We start from the raw sequence: 18,533 nt of genomic DNA, 5'->3' as shown, positions 1-18,533 counted from the left end.
GGGACTCCAGGATCATGACCTGAGCCGAAGGCAGTTGCTTAACCAACCGAGCCGCCCAGGCGCCCCACTAGTAACCTCTCTTAACTAATGACAGTTGCCAAGACCCTATTTCCAAATTCACGTCCCCTTCTCAGGTTCCGGGTACACGTGACTTTCAGGGAGACACTATGGATCCCGCTACAGAAGGGGGAAGGAAGATAAAATCAGTCATAGTACCACCATCTCATGAGACTTTGCACCCGCCTTTAGTAAACCCTAAAACCATGCTGCAAGGGAGGTATGACTTTTGCCATTCTGTAGGTGAGCAAAGAGGCTCAGCAGTTACACTTCTGCCCAGAGCCTGTAAGAGACAAGGCCAAGGATATGCTCAGGCCGACCCACGGTGCCCGGGAGGGTGTGAGAGCCCGCCGTCCTCCCCAGGACTCTGCTCGGGGGCCCGCCCAGGGCCCTCACCCTCCTCACCCAAGCCCCGAGCCGGCCGTCTGTAGACCTTCTCTCCGGACTCAAACGCGTTCACTCACGGAGCGCACGTAGGCTTCTTCCTCATGTTTACGCTCTCAATTTTTCATTATAGAAAATTAGGGAAATAAGAAAAGTTACAGGAAGGAGCCAGACACAGTCTCAGGGTCTGAAGGAACAAGTTGGCACATAGCTGCTCATTCTCTTCTGTGCATACGATTTTTTATTAATTAGACATTAATTTATTAATATAACGTCGTAATTATATTAGTCACACGATATTGACAGTTTTGAAACTGCTATCAGTAACACACCTAGCATTTTCCCATGGTATTATTAACTTCTCAAGAATAAGCAGTATTCCAAAATAAGACAATTCTTTTTTCTAAGAACAAAAAGTTGTTTAAATAAAGCTTTGGAAAAATACAGAAAATCACAGGGAGCAAAGTTATTAAATGCCTACGTCCACCCTCAGAGATGGCTACTGTGAACAGCTCTGTGGCACCTGGGCCCCACCGAGCCGCCGGGGACCCGAGTCTCCAAGGAAAGCCTACAAACTGGCATTTCAACAAGCAGCTGGGGGAGCAGCGGGCAGGGAAATGGGGAAATGCCCTTCTAGAAGCACTTCCCCCCAACAACACGGCCCCTTGTTATGGATGGGGGCTGGGCACAGAGGGGCTTCTAAATTCTGGGATGGAAATTTTTATAAATTTTCTCTCCATCCAAGAATTTTCCCTGATTCCTGGCATTGATTGCTCCAACTGTGGTTTTATTTGTGATTTACAGACGTGTGTGAGAATCAAATATTTATTTAGGGCCTCCTGTGTGACAGATACAACGGTGAAGACCAGACCCGACGCCGCACATCTGGCTGCTGGGGACACCAGCAAGGACACAGGTCGTTAGGAGACGCAGAGAGAACCCCTGGCGTGCCCAGGGCAGGTGCACCAGGCATACCCAGAGAGTCAACTGCCCCCCAACCCGGATCCTGGTCTTCCTTCCCTTTGATTCTGCGGAGGCTTCCTCACTTAGGAAACCCTTGTCCTGCATTAGTTTACAGCAAGGGCCTTTTAAGATTCTGCATCTGTTCGCTCCTTTGACTTGTCCCAATTTCTGCAGTTCGCTCCACCCCTCCAGAGGGGCTCAGGGCTGCCTCGGCCGGTGCTGGCTCCCTTCAAGGGCCCTGGCTCAGATGTAAAGCCATGGTTCACTCAGTCTGCAGCAACCGAAGGTGGCCAGGCCTGACAGGCACCCTAGTGTGGGAGGCAGGACCCTGGTGTGCCCGTGTGGGGCACCTGGTTTTGGGTTTATCTTCACTGTTACTTCCCTTGCTAGTGAAGATGAACTGGTAACCGGTAAATGCTTAGTTGTATAAATGTTCCATCTTTCCTTTTCTTTCTGTTTTCCTTTTTTTTTTTTTTTTTTAAGGGTTTCTTGGGCTAGAATTTAATTAGCAACACATTCTGATGACAATTTTTTGCATGAGGGAACATAAGCACCAACTGATTAGCTCCGGGAGCGGGCGCGTGGATCACCTGCCTAACAGCACAGAGAGGAAAGCAAAGGAGCTGAGCATCTTGCTGAGGAAGAAGGAAGCTTGGGACGCTAAGAAAAAACCCCTTGCCTCCCACGTGCCGGGAAGTCAGAGACTTCACAGATCTCAGGCTGAAGTGACAGCCAAGGCCCTGGAGTGGCTCCAGGAGACATAATATTTGGTCTTTTTCTCTGGCTCCAGCAAGATGAGAACCCGGGGCATCAAGGAATGGGAGATAAATTTTAGCCTCTTCCAGGGCCTTTGGATGGAAAAAGTGATGCTAATTACGGGACAGATTGAAGTTAGTGTACGAATTAGAGGCAGTCGCGGTAATAACACTATCAGCCCGCCCTGGGGCTCGGATGCTGTCCCGAACCTTTCACACTGATTAACTCACTTACTACTTAAACTCAAAACCCTGTGAGATTGCTTCTGAGTATTATCCCCACAGAGGGGGCCAGAGATGTTCGGCAACTGGTCCTATGCCGCACGGCAGGTACGAGGGAGGCCTGCATCTGCCCTCGAGCATTTGGCCTCCAGAGCCTGCTCTCTTTGGCTGCTTGCAAGCATCCGTGCCGACCCAGACCTGCAGCAGTAAGAAAACCCTGGCTTCCGAGGGCAGCACGAGAGACCAACCACGCATAGGGTCGACGGCCAGACCGCGTACGTGGGACCAGAGAACTCTGACCCACAACCTCTATAAGAAGCATCTGGCAACCAGACCGCGGCCACAGGCCTCTGCAGCCCCACCCCTGGACCAGTCAGGAGTCGGCCGTGACTGCCATCTTCTCTTCCCCTCCTAACTCAAGACAGCCAGAGAAAACCGAATACGCCCCTGAAATCAATCCCACAGGATATGCCCAGCTTGTAGTATCCCACCCACAGACTCCACAGAGCACACCTGAGTCTTCCTTTCCTTCCATGACAAGCCGTCCGCCACCCCTGTCTGCTGTGAGTCTCTGCCAACCCCCAGCGCGGGTGGGGGCCCCCTTGCTGCAGCCAGCTCTGAATAAGCGGGCTTTGCTTGCTCTCCTTTGGGTTCGCTTTGCTTATTTCCCCGGGTGTAGCCTCCTATCTGTAAAATGTCAGCACATGAGGAGCGGGGTCCAGCAGGCATCAGACCTGAGGAGGCATCTGTTATAAAATAAAATTCAGGGGCACCTGGGTGGCTCAGTCGTTAAGCGTCTGCCTTCGGCTCAGGTCATGACCCTGGGGTCCTGGGATCGAGCCCCGCATCGGGCTCCCTGCTCCGCGGGAAGCCCGCTTCTCCCTCTCCCGCTCCCCCTGCTGGTGTTCCCTCTCTGGCTTTCTCTCTGTCAAATAAATTTTAAAAATCTTAAAAAAAAAAAAAAAAAAAAGAAAGAAAGACAGAAAGAAAGAAAAGCAAGGATGGTTTCAGGCAAGGTCACCTTCCCTCAGGGGGAGGAGCAGGGGTCTTATCCCCAGATTTCCTCCTCTTCCTTGGGGGGAGGGAGAGGGCCCATGGGACCGGGTACCTCCTTGGTGGCCACCGGAACATTCCTCACTGGCCGGTTAGGACTACATTGCTGGGGGAGGGTGGCACTAGGGAAGGGTGTGGTTAGGTTAGGGATGAAGTCCTGGCTTGGCGACTTGGCCTAAGTGGCTCTGTTCTGGGCCTGTTGGTTTTCTTTTTAACACATTGCAAGATGGAGCTAAACCCTCTGGGATGGGCGGAGGCATGAGAGGAGGGAGAGATGGGCAAAGCCCACTGAGCTGCAGGACATGACAAGACCAGAGAATTGCCTTCCTTTCCTCATCTTGACAATTATTTTCTGATGCTTTGTTTTCCACATAGAGGAGTTTTCCATTTTTATGGAGTCAAATCCAACTCACTCACACATTCACGCAGTTGTGAATGGGTTGTGGGGTTTCCCCTTCCCAACTCCCCACGGCTCAGCCACCCCTGACCTCCCCCACCCTTCCTGAACTTACAAACCAGGCTTTGCCCCTGGCAGGTACCAGAAAGCCTCGTCTCCCCACACATCTGCTCGCTGAGGCTCTGTGTTGGGCCCACCAGCAGATAAAGGTGGGCCTGCTCCTGCAGAGTCAGCACCCAGTGAGAGGGGAGGCCAGCGTCAACTGATGGGTGGGTCGCCGGCGGCAGGGGCCTGGACCTTTCTAAAAGACCAGTCCTGTCCAGACAGCTCCTAAGCATGGGCCTTACCCCTGCCCTGAATAAAGTGCGGGACCCTTCCCTGGGTGGTGGAATCTGTCTAATCCTAACCGAAATCCTGCCCTAACCTAGCCCTTCCCAGATGGCCTCGCTCTGACCACACCTCCCCCAGCCGGGCCAAAGCCTTGGGAGCCATTTCCTCCCCACGCCCGGGGCAGTTTCGTGTCTCCTCTGTTCACACAGGCCCACCCTCCACCGTCCCTCTGGGTCACATGCTGGTGACTGACCTCCACAGTGACTGGCACAAGTGGGGTGTTGGGCCAGGCCTTGCAGATGAGCGACGCAGGGTGGTTGAATGCATAGGGGGGGTGAGGCGGGGCAGGGCCTGATCCTGGCCTCTGGGATGCCACGACAGCCTCCTGCCCCTGTGCCCAGCTCCTCCAGGTCCTGGCTGGGCACAGGCCCCTCTCCCCTGCCCTCGGGCAGCTCTTATCTCAGGTCCTGCTCACCACTTGCCTGTGGCCCGCCCCCTACCCCACCCCAACGCTGCGTCCAGCCCTGCACAGGATGAGACTCCAAGACCGTCCCCTGAACAACCCACCCCCACCCCCACCCCCACCTGGGGCCTGACCCCAACTGTTCCCTGCAGTGGGGACACTCCGCCCCGACCGGCCAGAGAAAGACGAAACCAAAGCCACAGTGCGGGGACGCCCCTACAGCACGCGACCACCGGTCCCCACACGGTGCGAGCGGTGAGGGCCCCAGGTGCTTGCCGGCCCCCTGCGCGCCCAGTGGAGAGGACTGCGACCGTCCTCCGCCCGGGCCCCGCCCCGCCCGCCCTCGGCCCCGCCCCGCCCGCCCTCGGCCCCGCCCCGCCCGCCCTCGGCCCCGCCCCGCCCGCCCTCGGCCCCGCCCCGCCCGCCCTCGGCCCCGCCCCGCCCGCCCTCGGCCCCGCCCCCGCCCCGGGCCCCGCCCCGCCCGCCCTCGGCCCCCGGCCCCGCCCGCCCTCGGCCCGGCCCCCGGCCCGGCCCCCGGCCCGGCCCCGCCCTCGGCCCGGCCCCCGGTCCGGCCCCGCCCTCGGCCCCGCCCCCGAGCCACGTGACCGCCGCCAGCCTTAAGGAGAGCGGGCACCTGGACGCTGGGCGCAGCCCTGCCCGCCGCTCCTCCTCCGCTCGTCGCTCCTCTTCCGTCCGCCGCCAGCATGATGTGCGGGGCGCCCACCGCCTCGCAGCCCGCCACGGCCGAGACCCAGGCCATCGCCGACCAGGTAGGCGGGAGCGGGCGGGGCCCTGGACGGGGCTCCCCGCTGCGGGGCCCGCGGGTGCCGGCCTGGGGTCGCCTCCCAGAGCGCCTTCCAGCCGCCGAGGCCGGGCCGGCCCTCCTGGGTTCCAGCTCCACGACCGCAGCAGGTGGCGGCGCGCGGGGGACGGGCGGGCTGCGGGTCGGGGCCGCGAAGGCCTGGGTCCAGAGCGGGGAGAAGGCCCGGGGCTCCTGCTGTGACGCCCCTCCCCTGCCGCCGCCCTGGGCCCGCTGCGCCGGGCGGCCCCGGCCGGGCCCAGGTGGCTCCGCCATCCGACCGCCGTGAAGGGCGGTGACTCAGCCCCACGAGACCTGTGAAAATGAGGAATTTGCCGCGACTGCTGTGCGCGCCCCGCCTGGGCCGCGGCTCCGGGCTCTTCCCCGCAGCCGCGGGCTGGGGGGCCCAGCCCTTCCTCACCGCTCCAGCTTTTCCGGGACTAGGAAATTCCTCACTTGTCTGCGCAGTGCCGAACGTGTGTAAGGTCATTTAATGTTGACCATTGGAAAGTGACCTGGAGCAGTGGTGTTGCTGCTGGGGGAAACTGAGGCGGCCAGCCCATCTGCTGGCAGGTCTCCAAGAGGGGAGAGGCAGGGACGCCCCCTCCTGCACGCTTGCACTGACTCCTTAGGGGAGCACTCTGGGCTGCACGCAAGAAGAGCCCCCTGGGACTGACCGGCTTCGAAGACATTCTGTACCCGCGCCAATCAATGACAAGCACCTCCCAGTCCTGTCCTGGGGCCTTCCCTGGTCCTCTGCCCCCGCCCGATCCCCTGAAGGCTGCTAACTGACCTCCAGCCCCCTCTTTCTCCCGGTGGGCACCGGTGTCGGTGAGCTGCCCTTCTGCAGCAGGGTCCAGGCCTGGCCACGCTGCCTGTTGCACCACCTCTGTTCGGGTGTCCTTACCATCCCTTGCCCGCAGCCCGGGGCTTTCCTGCCTCCAGTCCCGAAGCCGGCGAAGGGAGAGGTGATTCCTTTCCCAGCCCCCCCGGGCTGTTCTGAGGGTGTCACTCACACCCCCAACACACACACCCCCAGCGCCTAGTTTTGTAAACTGCAAAGTCCGTTCCACGCAGACCTAGCATGGCGCTTGCACGAAGGAGGGGTCTCAGGTGAGTGTTCAGACGCAGGTAGGCACTGGCGGCAGGGAGACAGGCAGGTGCCACCGTGACAACGGGCAGTGGCCGGCCTTCTCCCCACCTGGCTGCCCGGAGTCCAGCCTTCTGTCCGTTCTCCCCAGCAAGGGCGCCTCCATGAAGGCTGCACAGGCAGCCTTTTGACTCACTGTGTGTAGGGATGGTGACCGCCGCCCCCACCCCACCCCCCGCCGCCCCTGCCTCCCAGGAACAAGGCTGCCTCCTGCAGCCAGTGTTAACAGAAACCTCTAACCCTCTGGAACTAGCCTAGTCCCTCCCTCACGAAGTCTGCACACTGCAGTGCCTACTGTCAACCCCGGGAGGAACTTTTAAACTAGATGACATTAAAAAAAAAAAAAAAACAAACCTGTATTCCTATGCCGTAAAGATGCTCGGTTCCTAAAAGGCCAAGACCTTGGAAAACAGGATTGACCCAAAAGTATGAATACTATTTGACATTTAAGACGAGGATCAGCTTCTGCCCAGAGGCTCTGCATCTTAAAGAAATCCTCTAAAAATGCAGCAAAGTGCTTTTTACTGCGAAGCCCTGTATCTGCTGCATCCCATGTTATGGGAGACATGCAGGAACAGCCCAGTAGTGCCCACAGTAGGGAAATAGTGAAGAGAATTGGGGCACACCTATATGATGGAAGAGTACCTTTAAATTTAATGTAAAATCTAGTTTAAAATTTTGAAAATGATTTACTTCTTGATTTTAAGAGTAAAAAATTGTATAGCCTTTCAAACAAACTGTTCAAGTGTTAAGACTGAAAACAGGTTGTAAATTTGCATATAGTACTGTAATGGTAAAAATATATATTTTTTAAAGATTTTATTTATTAAAGAGAGAGAGTGTATGCACACACAAGCAGCGGGGAGCAGCAGAGGGAGAAGGAGAAGCAGACTCCCGGCTGAGCAGGGAGCCTGATGCGGGGCTTGATCCCAGGACCCCAGGATCATGACCTGAGGCGAAGGCGGACGCTTCACTGACTGAGCCATCCGGGTGCCCATAATGGTGACAATATTAAAATATCCCATGATAGGGCGCCTGGGTGGCTCAGTTGGTTAAGCGACTGCCTTCGGCTCAGGTCATGATCCTGGAGTCCCAGGATCGAGTCCCGCGTCGGGCTCCCTGCTCAGCAGGGAGTCTGCTTCTCCCTCTGACCTTCCTCCCTCTCATGTTCTCTCTCTACCATTCTCTCTCTCTCAATAGATGAATAAAAAAAAAAATCTTAAAAAAAAAAAATAAAATATCCCATGATATTCCTAGAACAGGAAGGGCCAGTGATCTACTGAAATAGGACCATGGAAACCGGTAGATTGAAGGAATTGTTTTCTGCGCTTTATGGGGAGAGCTAAGAGTTAATGCGTCCCTCCACTCTAAAGAGCAATCGGGTTACAGAAAGTCTGTAAAGGGTAATACAGGAATCCAGTGTGTAGCATTTCACATGAGAAATAGCCTGTGTGAGCGCCTCTCATAGGAGCGAAGCCACTAAGGTTCTCCATTCTGTCCCCTCCCCAAGGTTAAACCCCAGCTGGAAGAACGGGAAAATAAGAAGTATGCTACATTTAAGGCTGTGGAGTTCAGAAGCCAGGTGGTCGCAGGGATGAACTACTTCATCAAGGTGAGGGTCAGCCGCGGGTGGCGGGTGGCCGGGAGGGTGGCAAGCAGGAAGCTGATGACCCGAAGGGATCCCCCTACCCCTATCCAGGGCCTTTGGCATGCAGGCTGGCCCAGCAGGGGCACGTGGGGTCACAGGCCCTGCCTGCCCCTCACTCACCTTAACCGCCTTCCATCTCTCCAGGTTCAAGTTGACGATGATGAGTTTGTGCACCTTCGAGTATTTCGAAGTCTTCCACACGAAAACAAGCCTGTGGCCTTGTCCAGCTATCAGACCAACAAAGCCAGGCATGACGAGTTGGCGTATTTCTAGTTCCCACTCTGAATAGGGCTCGTCCATGTGGTTCTGTCCTCTGTGAACGTGCCTGGGATCAAAAATGTCGTTTCTACACGGGGCCACTTGCGGTGGGGGGGGGATGTCACCATCTCTTTTGCGACTCTGTTCCTGACTTTCAGCGGGAGAGACAAAGTCAACACAGGCACTGATCTTAATTACTGTTAGAGAGGGCTTATATTCTCTTTAAATACATATTTTTAAATCTTTATGAACTTACTCCTTTGTTTGGGTGTTTTCTTTGATCTGAAACCATAATCACATAGAGGAGCGTCAGAGGTGAAGGGACGTGTTTATGTGGTGGTTTTATCGCCACGTGGCTGCTGTGCGGGGGTGGGGGGGTGGGGGGGGTGGGTCACGCGCCGGCTGCAGCTGGCCAGCCCCCGCCCTCCCCCTGCGGAGCTGTGCCCCGGGGGCGGGAGTTGCCCAAGGTCACAATGAGTGGGTGGTGGAGGACCCAGGATTCCAGGAGCCTGTGTTCGAACCACAGCTACCCACACTCATGCCTTGACTCCATCCTGTCTCTAGGCTCTAGTTTCCCCCATAAAAATGAAAGGATTTGGGTAAATCTGATTCTAGACCCTTAGCTCTAGGGTACTTGGACACATTCACACACCGCCTTACGCTCTGGTAGAAATACACAGATGTGTGTGCAAGAGGCTGTAACATTTCAGGTAACAGAGGGCGTGCAGAAGAGTCAGTCGGCCTCGCTGAGCACCGGCCACCTGCAGAGTCTCTTGAACTTCTGCTCTGAGCTGCGTGGGCTCAGGGTACAGTGGAGCTCCTGGGCAATAGCACGTCTCCAGTTCTCAACAGAGGGTCCCTGCGTCAGTGACGTCAGTCCTGTGCTTGGTTTGCCCTGTGTCTCCGTTTCGTAAGCAAAGGGCACAACGTTACTGTTGTCGGGAGAGAGGGAGGACTTGGGGAGGTGTCTGTGTGGTTCGGGTCGTGGCAGAAAGTTGTTTTCGAGGGTTCATGTTGGTCTCGGATTCCCAAACCTCTTTGTGTCTGCGGCGCGGGGCACGTTGAGCTGGCTCCGCGGCTGCAGGATCGGGCTGCCGGATCTCGAGGGAAGGAAGAGCGCGCTAGGGTAGCGTGGTGAGCAAACAGCTTCGAAGCTTTGAAGAACACCCTAATACGAGCTATGCGTGTCCTCGTCGCTGTCCTTGAACTAGAATAAAAAGCGTTCCTAACAGGCTCTTATTCTTGGCGGTCAAGCGATTTTGCATTGAAATGAAGACTGAGCATATTTTGCGACTCAGCATGGGGACAGTAATCCAGAGCTGGTCTGGGGGACGTACGCTCTTCCATCTACCCCATGGTTCCTCAGTGCAGGGACCACCGTGGGGTTCCTGTCCGTGTCTCCCTACGACAGGACTTTTCTCTAGTTCTGCAACTTACCACCAGGTAGCCCTTCGTGCCAGGCTGGTGACGCACCCCCCCCAACCATGGCCCCTCGAACGCCTGGAATGGCCCCTCACTGAGCCCTCCTCCATTCACCCCTGGGAGTACCATCTGTTTCTCCAGGGCCAAGAAGACTGCAAAAGGGACCCAGCCCACTGCTGAGCGTCACAGACCCCAGTGCTCAAGCTCCCCAGGTGGGAACGAGCCCCCCCTGGGCCAGCAGGCGGGCGCCTTTCCCAGCTGCCCTCAGGTGAGCTTCCTCTCTCCTCCGCCCAGAATTCTCGGCGAATGTCACTTTTCCCAAAGCTTTAACCTGCATCCCCCCCCCCCACCCCGGGCCGGACAGGTCGGCGCACTCTGCCAGCCCTGGTTCTGCCCCTCCAGGGGGCCCCCGGCTTCCCCACCAGCTCAGAGGAGCAGACCCCACCACACCCTGTCGCTAGCTGCTCCCAGAACACGGCGCCAGCGGAAAGCACAGTCAGCTGACTCAGATGGGATCAGGTGCACGTCGGCCTAGAGACAGAGGAACAAGTAACTGATGTCACTCACGCACTGGACACAATCATCGGTGTGGGTAATCTGTCACCACCAGGCGGGGTGCCTAGGAGGCTCTCACTGAGCTGCTTGGAAGTGGCATTCATGCATTTTCTGTCCTTGCAAAAGCAGGCACATGGCTCCAGCAGACAAGGGCTAGAAAAAAATGAGAATTCTAGAGGAACGTGTGAATTCCTCTATAGTCCAGGCTAGACAAAGGCTTTTGATCTACAACCCCAATTACAGACTTGGAGAACGTAATTGTAACTGATTAAGGGTTGATACTGCTAATGTATAAAGAACTCTTAAAAGTGGGGAGAAAAGGATGAAAAATCCTACTGTAAAATAATCAAAGACCTGAACACAATCACAACAATTATTAAAATGCCCACGTAGCACTTTTTTAAGAGATTGATTTGAGAGAGAGAGAGAGAGAGAGCCCACAGAGGGAGAGGGAAAGGGAGCAGCAGGGAGCCCGATGTGGGGCTCGATCCCAGGAGCCCGGGATCATGGCCCGAGACGGCGGGCAGATGCTTCACCGACGAGCCCCCCAGGCGCCCCTCCATGTAACAGTCTTCATGAGAGAAGAGCAGAGTGAAACCGTGCTGAGGCCGTCTCCGTCCTGCTGCCCTGGCAAACGTCCGGAACCCTGTGACCCCCCAGTGGGGGCTGGGAATGCAAACAGGTGCCCGCCCTGTGCAGGAACTGGGGGCCTGCCGGGTACATGGCCTTCCAGCTGGCGCCCCCACTGCACGGGGGCCCCGAGCACAGAGTTGGCAGCGGCTGGCAGGCAGGTGGTTGGCAAGTGACCACATGATGGAGGAGGGGACTCCTCATCTGATTCAGGGCTTCCTGTCACTGTACCGTACCCGGCCCACCTCTGCAGGCCCCAGGCGTCCCCAGCCCGTCCATCCCAACCTGCCCTGGCCTCCGCTGCGGCAGCTCTGGTACCGATGTCCAGCCCGGTGGGACCCACACCCACCCTGGGGCGAGGCAGCACACCTCCAAAGCCCAGGGGCACCCGCCCCTGTGGGGTGGACTTCGACCCATTGGAGAAGACGGGAGACCTGGAAGCCCGGCAGGCCGCCCGGCCAGCTAGGTCACACCCTGTCGGGCATCTTCTCTCGCTCTCCCTGCCTGGTCCCTTTTCCTGTCCTCACCTGCCAGCCTGGGATGGCACCCCCGCCCCCCATGCTACTGTGCTCAAGAGTGGGGCTAGGCTAGGCTCTTTTCTGGGCACCCAGTCTGGGAAAGCCCGAGGTGGTGTGGTCTCCAGGCCGGCCTTCCCAACCCCCCCAGGGGAAGCCCGAACCAGGAATCCTCCCGATGGTTGAGGTTTGACAGCCATGCGTGGTCCTCCGCTGGCTCTTCCATGCAGAGCCTCAGAGACGGGTGACTGTGTGAGGACCCGGGTACCTCACACCCCCAGGACGCAGAGGGCTAAAGTGGGTCCCCCCCGAGGATGGCCCCAAACCTGCGGAGGTTACCTTACTTGGCAAGGGGACATTTCAGACGTGACTGAGCAAAGGCTCTTGCGTTGGAGCGGGGATCCTGGACTCTCAGGGGGGCCCAACGTCATCCCAGTGCCCTCGGAAGAGGAGGCAGGGGTCAGAGTCAGACCACGGAGGCCACAGTGCTGGCTGTGACGTGGGGGGCCACGAGCCAGGAATGCAGCCCCTCTAGAAGCTGGAAAAGGCGGAGAGTACCTTCTCCCCGGAGCCTCCAGGAGGAAGCGGCCCTGCCCGCCTATCGTGACCTGTCTGCCCTCCACGCTGTGGGTGCGTCAGCGTCGCTCTAAGCCACCGCATCTGTGGAAGTGTGTTACGCCGGCCACACACAGTCGTCCGCCAGGAGGGCCTTGCGGGCCCACGAAGGGGCATGGGACAGTCCGCAGCGGGGTCGAGAGGTGGAGTGGGACGTTTCAAGACATAAAGCGATTCCCGTGTTCTCTCCCACCCCCCTCCGCCTCTCTGGCAGGCAAGGAGCCTGGTGTTCCTGGAGACTGCCTGCGGGTTTATTCGCAAAGGTGTGGGTGAATCACAGTGGGAGCCCGGTACCTGTCCGGCCAGTACAACCGGCGCCGTCACCACCCAGGGGTGAGGGAACGGAACCCCAGGCACTGGAACCCAGAAGGAGCAGTGACACAGATCAGTGGCTAAAGCTGGTTCCGAGTGTGGCCCGGAGGGGCTGGGGAAAGGGAGTCGCACCCGCCCCAGCACCCCGCCCTCCGGCGGAGCTCACAGGCCAGCCCCCAGGGCACAGAGCAGATGAGCGAGGAGAACGGGGCCTCGGAGGGGGGGGTCAGGTCGGGTCGTCGGGCAGGCTCATTCCTTTAAGAGGGGAGCATGTTCAGGGCCTCATCCCATGCGTCTCAGCAATAAGCACCGCTGCGCGGGGGGCCGAGGGGCTTCAGGTACTAGGGGATAATTAATGGGGAGTTCCTCACAGGAAAAGAAATCACTGCACTGCAAAAACATCATCAGAAAGAGATTTATTTGTGGATAATCATGAGTCAATAGCACACAGACACGGACCTTACAGTGCCGGTAGGGACTTTATGGACATCCACACACGCACGGAGGGTAGGGCTGGAGACCCCGGGGCTGCCCAAACCACCACCTGGACCTCAGACACCCTCCCTCCCTCTCCCACGCAGCAGCCGCCGCCACCATCCGAGTTCACTTCCAGGAAGGCCCCGGCCAGCACTGGCCAGGCTCTGAGTCAGCGCCTCGGTCCCCTCCTGTCTGTCCAGTTTTGCAATCATTGGCCAAAATCCCAACTAAAATTCTAAATTAGAAAGCATGCAGCTGTACGGTCAAAAGCATTCACAACGTCATCCACACACTCCTCATCCTTGGGGGCTAGATGTTGTACACGAGGGACTCACCTTCCGCTCCCAAGGGTAACATCTACGCCGCCAGTCAGGACAATGGTCCCAGGTATTTTGTGGGGGGTCTATAGTCCTGCTGCGCATTTTGCTTCCCCTCTGTTCTTTGGGATATGCTGAAGGCTGAGACCAGGCCCAACTCTCCATTTCTTTCCCTGGGCAATCACCCTCCTCGTGCCAGGAGCTGGGTCCCACGTGAGAAAGTAAATACAGTGGCTTTGAAGCCAGGGACCTTGTTCCACAGCTCAGAACAGCGTGGGTGGCGGGGGGCGCCCCAGCTCCCTCCCCAGACTGCCCGGCTCTGCAGAGCATGCGGCTTAGAGGTTTAGGGTGGCAGACTCCCCTCTCTGTTCCTCAGCTCAATTCTGCTGGGCGAAGAGCAGGGACCCTTGCTCTCTGGCTTCACGGGCAACCTGAGGGACAGTGAGTGACGCCCTCACCAGGTAAGTGGCCCACAGCCTCAGGAAGGCCTTTCCCACCAGAATGGGCTTCCGGATGCAGAAGGTGGAAACCTGCCCCATACTGGTGTGGGGCCAAGGGCGGAGAGGAGCTGCAGCTGACCTTGCTCACTCCCACCCAAAGTTCACTGGCAGCCGGGGCTCAGGGACGGACACAAAGTCTCCTGCTCTGAGCTCAGGGCTCTCTGCTGGTCTCTGACAGTGGGAAAGGTTTTAAAATGTGTTTACCCTGCCAGAATTTTATTTTATTTTTTTTAAAGATTTTATTTATTTATTCATGAAAGACAGAGAGAGAGAGAGAGAGAGAGAGAGAGAGAGAGAGAGAGAGAGAGGCAGAGAGAGAATCAGGCTCCCAAGGAGCAGGGAGCCCGACGTGGGACTCGATCCCAGGACCCTGGGACCATGACCTGAGCCGAAGGCAGACACTCAACCATCCGAGCCACCCAGGTGCCCATACCCTGCCAGAATTTTAAAAGAAAATTCTGGGAAGAACTTTCTGTTAATACAAAGTTTGGAAATATTCTCTAAGTCGGAACTAAAGTCACTCATCAAATTCTGTCTTAAGCAAAGGAACACGTTGTGTCGTTTGTGAGTACAACCTCAGGACAGGCAGGGACGTGGTGGTTCATGAGACACTGATTTAATCAGCATCGGCACACAGTAAAACGGAAACGGTTTTATACTGAGAACCGCCTGCACAAGTCCACAGGGAGACACGCGCACGAGCAGCCTGGCATTTTAGGAACCTGGCCAGCCCGCTGCAAGCACAGCCCCTGGGGAGCAGACCCCAAGACCGGGCTCCAGTCACTGGAGACCTTGTGCACTACTGAAGCGCCCCCTACAGGGGTGGTGAGGTGTGCAAGCACAGAGGTGGGGCCCGGACCCTGCCTAGTCACCCCCTGCCGGCAGAGGCTGCAAGTGCAGGGCTGGATTCTGCAACCATAGTGAGCTCTCTATATATACAAACACACACGGGTTCAGGACACTTCTCACCTGCACAGACACTCCGACTGCTCGACTGCCTGACTGCCCATGCCACAAAGTGACCACAGCACAGACACACACATGCGCACACCAGCTCTGTGGCCACATGTGTGCAGGCATTTGATCACTGTGCCCCTGTGCTTCCAGGGTCCAGCCTGACCAGTGACCTCGGGGCAGAAATGAAGTAGGAGGTCTCCTGGGGGAGTGTCGTCCCTCCAGACCAACCAGGCCCAAGCGCGAGGCTTCCGGGCTTGGGGCAGTGGACCTGGCCTCCCAGAGCTGCCCGCCCAGGGATGCGGTTCCTTCTGAGCGCCCAGCCAGCTCATACATCTACTGTGCTCCCTCTATGAACACACAGGACCTGGCTCTGTAGGGAAGTGTTAGTGCAAAGAGCTGCATGGAGTGACAGGATGAGAAGGGAGGCCCCCTGCAGCCTGGCAGCGGGAAGTGGCATGCAGTGAACACTGGTGGGCTCCGCAGCCATGCCCCGCTGGTGGGCAGAGCAGAGCCTGGGCGCCACACGGCTCCCACCTAGACTCAGACGGCGAGGACCACACTCGCAGCGTCCTGCTTTGCGCACGATCCCCTCTGCCCACTCAAACTTCCTTCCCCGATTTCTGGCCCAGGCAGGTAATGGGGTGGGCGGTTCCCATCGAAACCCCGTCCCACGGGGAGGCGTGCTTAAGGGACGCCCAAACAACCAGGTGGGGGGCAGAGAAGGAAGACAGGGACTCCCAGCTCTTCTGGTGTGGGAAACAGAGTGCTCACAGGGGGCCTCTGATTCAGGCAGATGTAGACCCGAAGCCCCAGGCACGTGGTCCCATCAAAGGGCAGGAAGGATAAGGAGAGGGTGTGCTCATGGTGCCAATCCAGCAGTCAGAATGCTGTCACCTCCTTTACCGTACATTTCATCTGGGAGTGAACACGAGGTCGAGCAAGGAGGTATGGCAGAGTCAGGAGTGGCCTCGGGACACCCAGTGATGCCAGGGCCCAGCCGCCTGGCCCTGCTCCCCCCCCGCCTCCTCCCCAGAGGCAAGGATTCACCCTGCCCTCCATCTCCAGCACACAGCATTACTTTTCCTGCATGATGGAGGTGGGAGGGGATCGTACATCTGCACTGAGCACTCAGGCATCATGGTGCAGGCAGCGCGCTCTGGCCTCCGGCCGAACATGAAAAGCACCCACCACGTGTTCATTAGGGCAGTTTCACCAAACCACACTCAGTCCATTGAATAATTAGCCGGTGTTTTAAAAACTGGTTGCAGCAAGTTTAAGAACGGGACGACAAAAGCATCATTTGTATCATCGCTGACATATATTACAAAAATAATGCAGATTAACACGATTACCTTAGCACAACTTGGCAATGATTTTTGAAAATGGTTTTTAAAAAAGGATAGTTTGTAATTCATCTTTAAGTTCACAGAAGCTTTGAAAAACTATTGAAATCTGTACTCTGGTCATAAGCAGGCGATTTAGGACCAATACATCTCTCATCTCAAAATATATAATTATTACTTTGCATGTTACTAAACTATGGAAAGTAGAAACAAAGATTAATTCTAATTTGGACCCAACCTGTATAAAAAAAAAAAAAAAAACCACTGCTAATGACCGTGGTGGACTTCTGGGTGGGAGATTCTAAGCACAGACAAGCCAGGGCCTCTCTGTGCACGGAGGACCGAGCCTAGGATCGCAGGGGCTCAGCAGCAGCACGGGATACACACACCTTGCTGGGAGCTGGAGGGCTGGACAGTCTCCCAAGGAGGCTCCCAGGACCCTGGGATCATGACCTGAGCCGAAGGCAGACGCTTCACAGCTGAGCCACCCAGGCGCCCCTGACTGTTTCTACAGGAGCCCCGCACTCTGCAGAGGCTCTCAGGACGCCCGGTTCCCGCTGCCGAGTGCAGAGGGCCCGACACCACCTCTCCCAGTGCTCGGGGCTTCACAGTCAGAGGAGACAGAGGAACACGTCCTGGATCCCGCCAGAAAGTTCACGATGTGACAGGAAGCTTTATGAGTGGAATAATTATCATCCTACATATAGTAAAGGGAAGCAAAGGAGCTGAGTGGAACACGAAGGCTAAGCCTCTGAAATAAAAGATAAAGAACAGGGAATCGAACGGGGTTTGCGGGGTGTGCCCCAAGGCCACCGGACACACACGGCGAGCCCTTCTGCCCTACACCATAGCTCCGGGGAGGCTTTTCCGTCGTCCCACTGGGGAGAGACACATTTAGATTCCTTCCCCTTCCCCTTGCTCTCGACATTAAAAAAGAGGGGGAGAAACTTGCTGGCTGGTGGCACGGCCATCTCCCCAGCTCTGCTTGGCAGTGACAGGCGGCTGGGCTCTGCCCCAGGGCTAAGCGGAGCCCGGTCCTCAGAACCAGGACACAGGACAGGGACACAGATACCCTGACCTGCGCCCGCTGTGGGAGCCAACCGCCGAGCCTGTGCACGGGCTGTTGGGCACTCATGCATAAGTTAAGACACTCAGGACGTGGACAGACTGGGAAGAAAGAAAAGTGCATGGAACAACATGGAGCCAGCGTTTCTTGGTTCTGGGGAGTCTTCATCGGAGTGGAGAACACGGCACTGAGGGGCTGGCAGTGGTCCGGAGGCCACGGGGAACTGCCGCAGAAAGGGGGTGCGGGCTGCACGACAGGACCTGCATGTGGGACACATGCAAGGGGGCTCCCTGGGGAGGGCTTACTTTCCCAGGGGCCGCCATCTGCCCCCCCCATCCTGCGGGCTGTGGGCTCCTGGGAGAGGAGTACCCCCCAGAGTGGGGATGGGGGCTCGGGGGCCAGGTGCTGAGGTTGAGGCAGGCTGAGTCTTCAGGATGGGCACCCCTCTCTGCTTGCAGCCACACCTGGGGGTCCTCACACTTCTGGGCAAAGTGGGGCCAGGGAGGTTGCCCCAGGAGCGGACAACCAGCCTGGTGTCAAAACCTAGGTTGTGGCCTCTGCCAGAGGCATCTGGGAGCTGCTCCCCTGGCACTCTGCCCCAGCCCCTCCCTGAGGTGCTGACACCCTCTCCTGTGAGGGGCGGGCGCAGCTGCAGCTGGCTTTTCGAGGGGCCTCTTGCTTCCTGGCTTCTGGCTGGCACAGAATGCGGAACCGAGCAGGGAAGGGCAGGCATCCCCCGCTGCCCTCCTGTACCCATCTCTGCACCGGCACCAGGGCTCGATGCATCTGTTCCTGGCAAGGCGGCGGGGGGGCAAACACAGTGCGTACTCGACCTGCCGTGCCACAAAATAGGGAACACAATGTGCTAGCCCCTCCCACAAGCTGTCCTTGACCCACAGGACCTTTCCTCGTCTCCATCACGTCACCCAGCAGGTCCCTGGGCCCACAGATGGGCATGACACATGCAGACCAGTCTGAATGTTCAGGGTCCTGGAAAGGTGCCCCCCAGCACGACTGCACAGTGCCTGGGTGTGCCGGGCCAGCTGCTGTCAATCTGTCCCCGCAGGGAAACCTTCCCTGGTGACCTACCCAACAGCTAAGTGACAAACAAAATGTCTGAAGTGGGAGCAGAGAGGGTCAGGTCAGAAAGACAACACAGAGATTTGGCATAATTCTTCCAGACGCAAATGGCTAAGACCCAAGTCTTCCTTGGGGACACACAGAGCCCGGGCTTCCGCAGCCCCAGCCCACTCGGGACGGGACTCACCGCACCCCAACAGTAGAGCCGCGGGGGGCCGCGTTCCCCAAATTACAGATTTCTGTGATTGCTTTGTTACTTTTGAAA

At 57.4% G+C, this 18,533-nt stretch overlaps 1 protein-coding gene across 1 annotated transcript; it reads left to right on the top strand.

Moving 5' to 3' along the window:
• Window positions 1-5,238: 5,238 nt before the first annotated feature.
• On the top strand, window positions 5,239-8,734 carry CSTB (cystatin B). Its single transcript, XM_027581735.2, has 3 exons — window positions 5,239-5,394; window positions 8,084-8,185; window positions 8,366-8,734. The coding sequence occupies exons 1-3, from the start codon at window positions 5,329-5,331 to the stop codon at window positions 8,492-8,494; spliced, it is 297 nt and encodes a 98-aa protein (XP_027437536.1). The 5' UTR covers window positions 5,239-5,328; the 3' UTR covers window positions 8,495-8,734.
• Window positions 8,735-18,533: the final 9,799 nt, after the last annotated feature.

Source organism: Zalophus californianus, chromosome 1 (genome assembly GCF_009762305.2).
Source record: "Zalophus californianus isolate mZalCal1 chromosome 1, mZalCal1.pri.v2, whole genome shotgun sequence".
NCBI classification, from domain to species: Eukaryota; Metazoa; Chordata; class Mammalia; order Carnivora; family Otariidae; genus Zalophus; species Zalophus californianus.
The sequence above is the reverse complement of the archived record's forward strand: the minus strand, read 5'-3'. Positions and strand labels throughout refer to the sequence as shown.

What these genes read in the sequence shown, in the direction of transcription:
- CSTB (XM_027581735.2), top strand. Translation starts at nt 5,329, where the DNA reads ATGATGTGCGGGGCGCCCACCGCCTCGCAGCCCGCCACGGCCGAGACC. An exon ending in CCCAGGCCATCGCCGACCAG is followed by an intron (nt 5,395 to 8,083) that starts GTAGGCGGGAGC and finishes CCCCTCCCCAAG; the next exon opens with GTTAAACCCCAGCTGGAAGA. An exon ending in GGATGAACTACTTCATCAAG is followed by an intron (nt 8,186 to 8,365) that starts GTGAGGGTCAGC and finishes CCATCTCTCCAG; the next exon opens with GTTCAAGTTGACGATGATGA.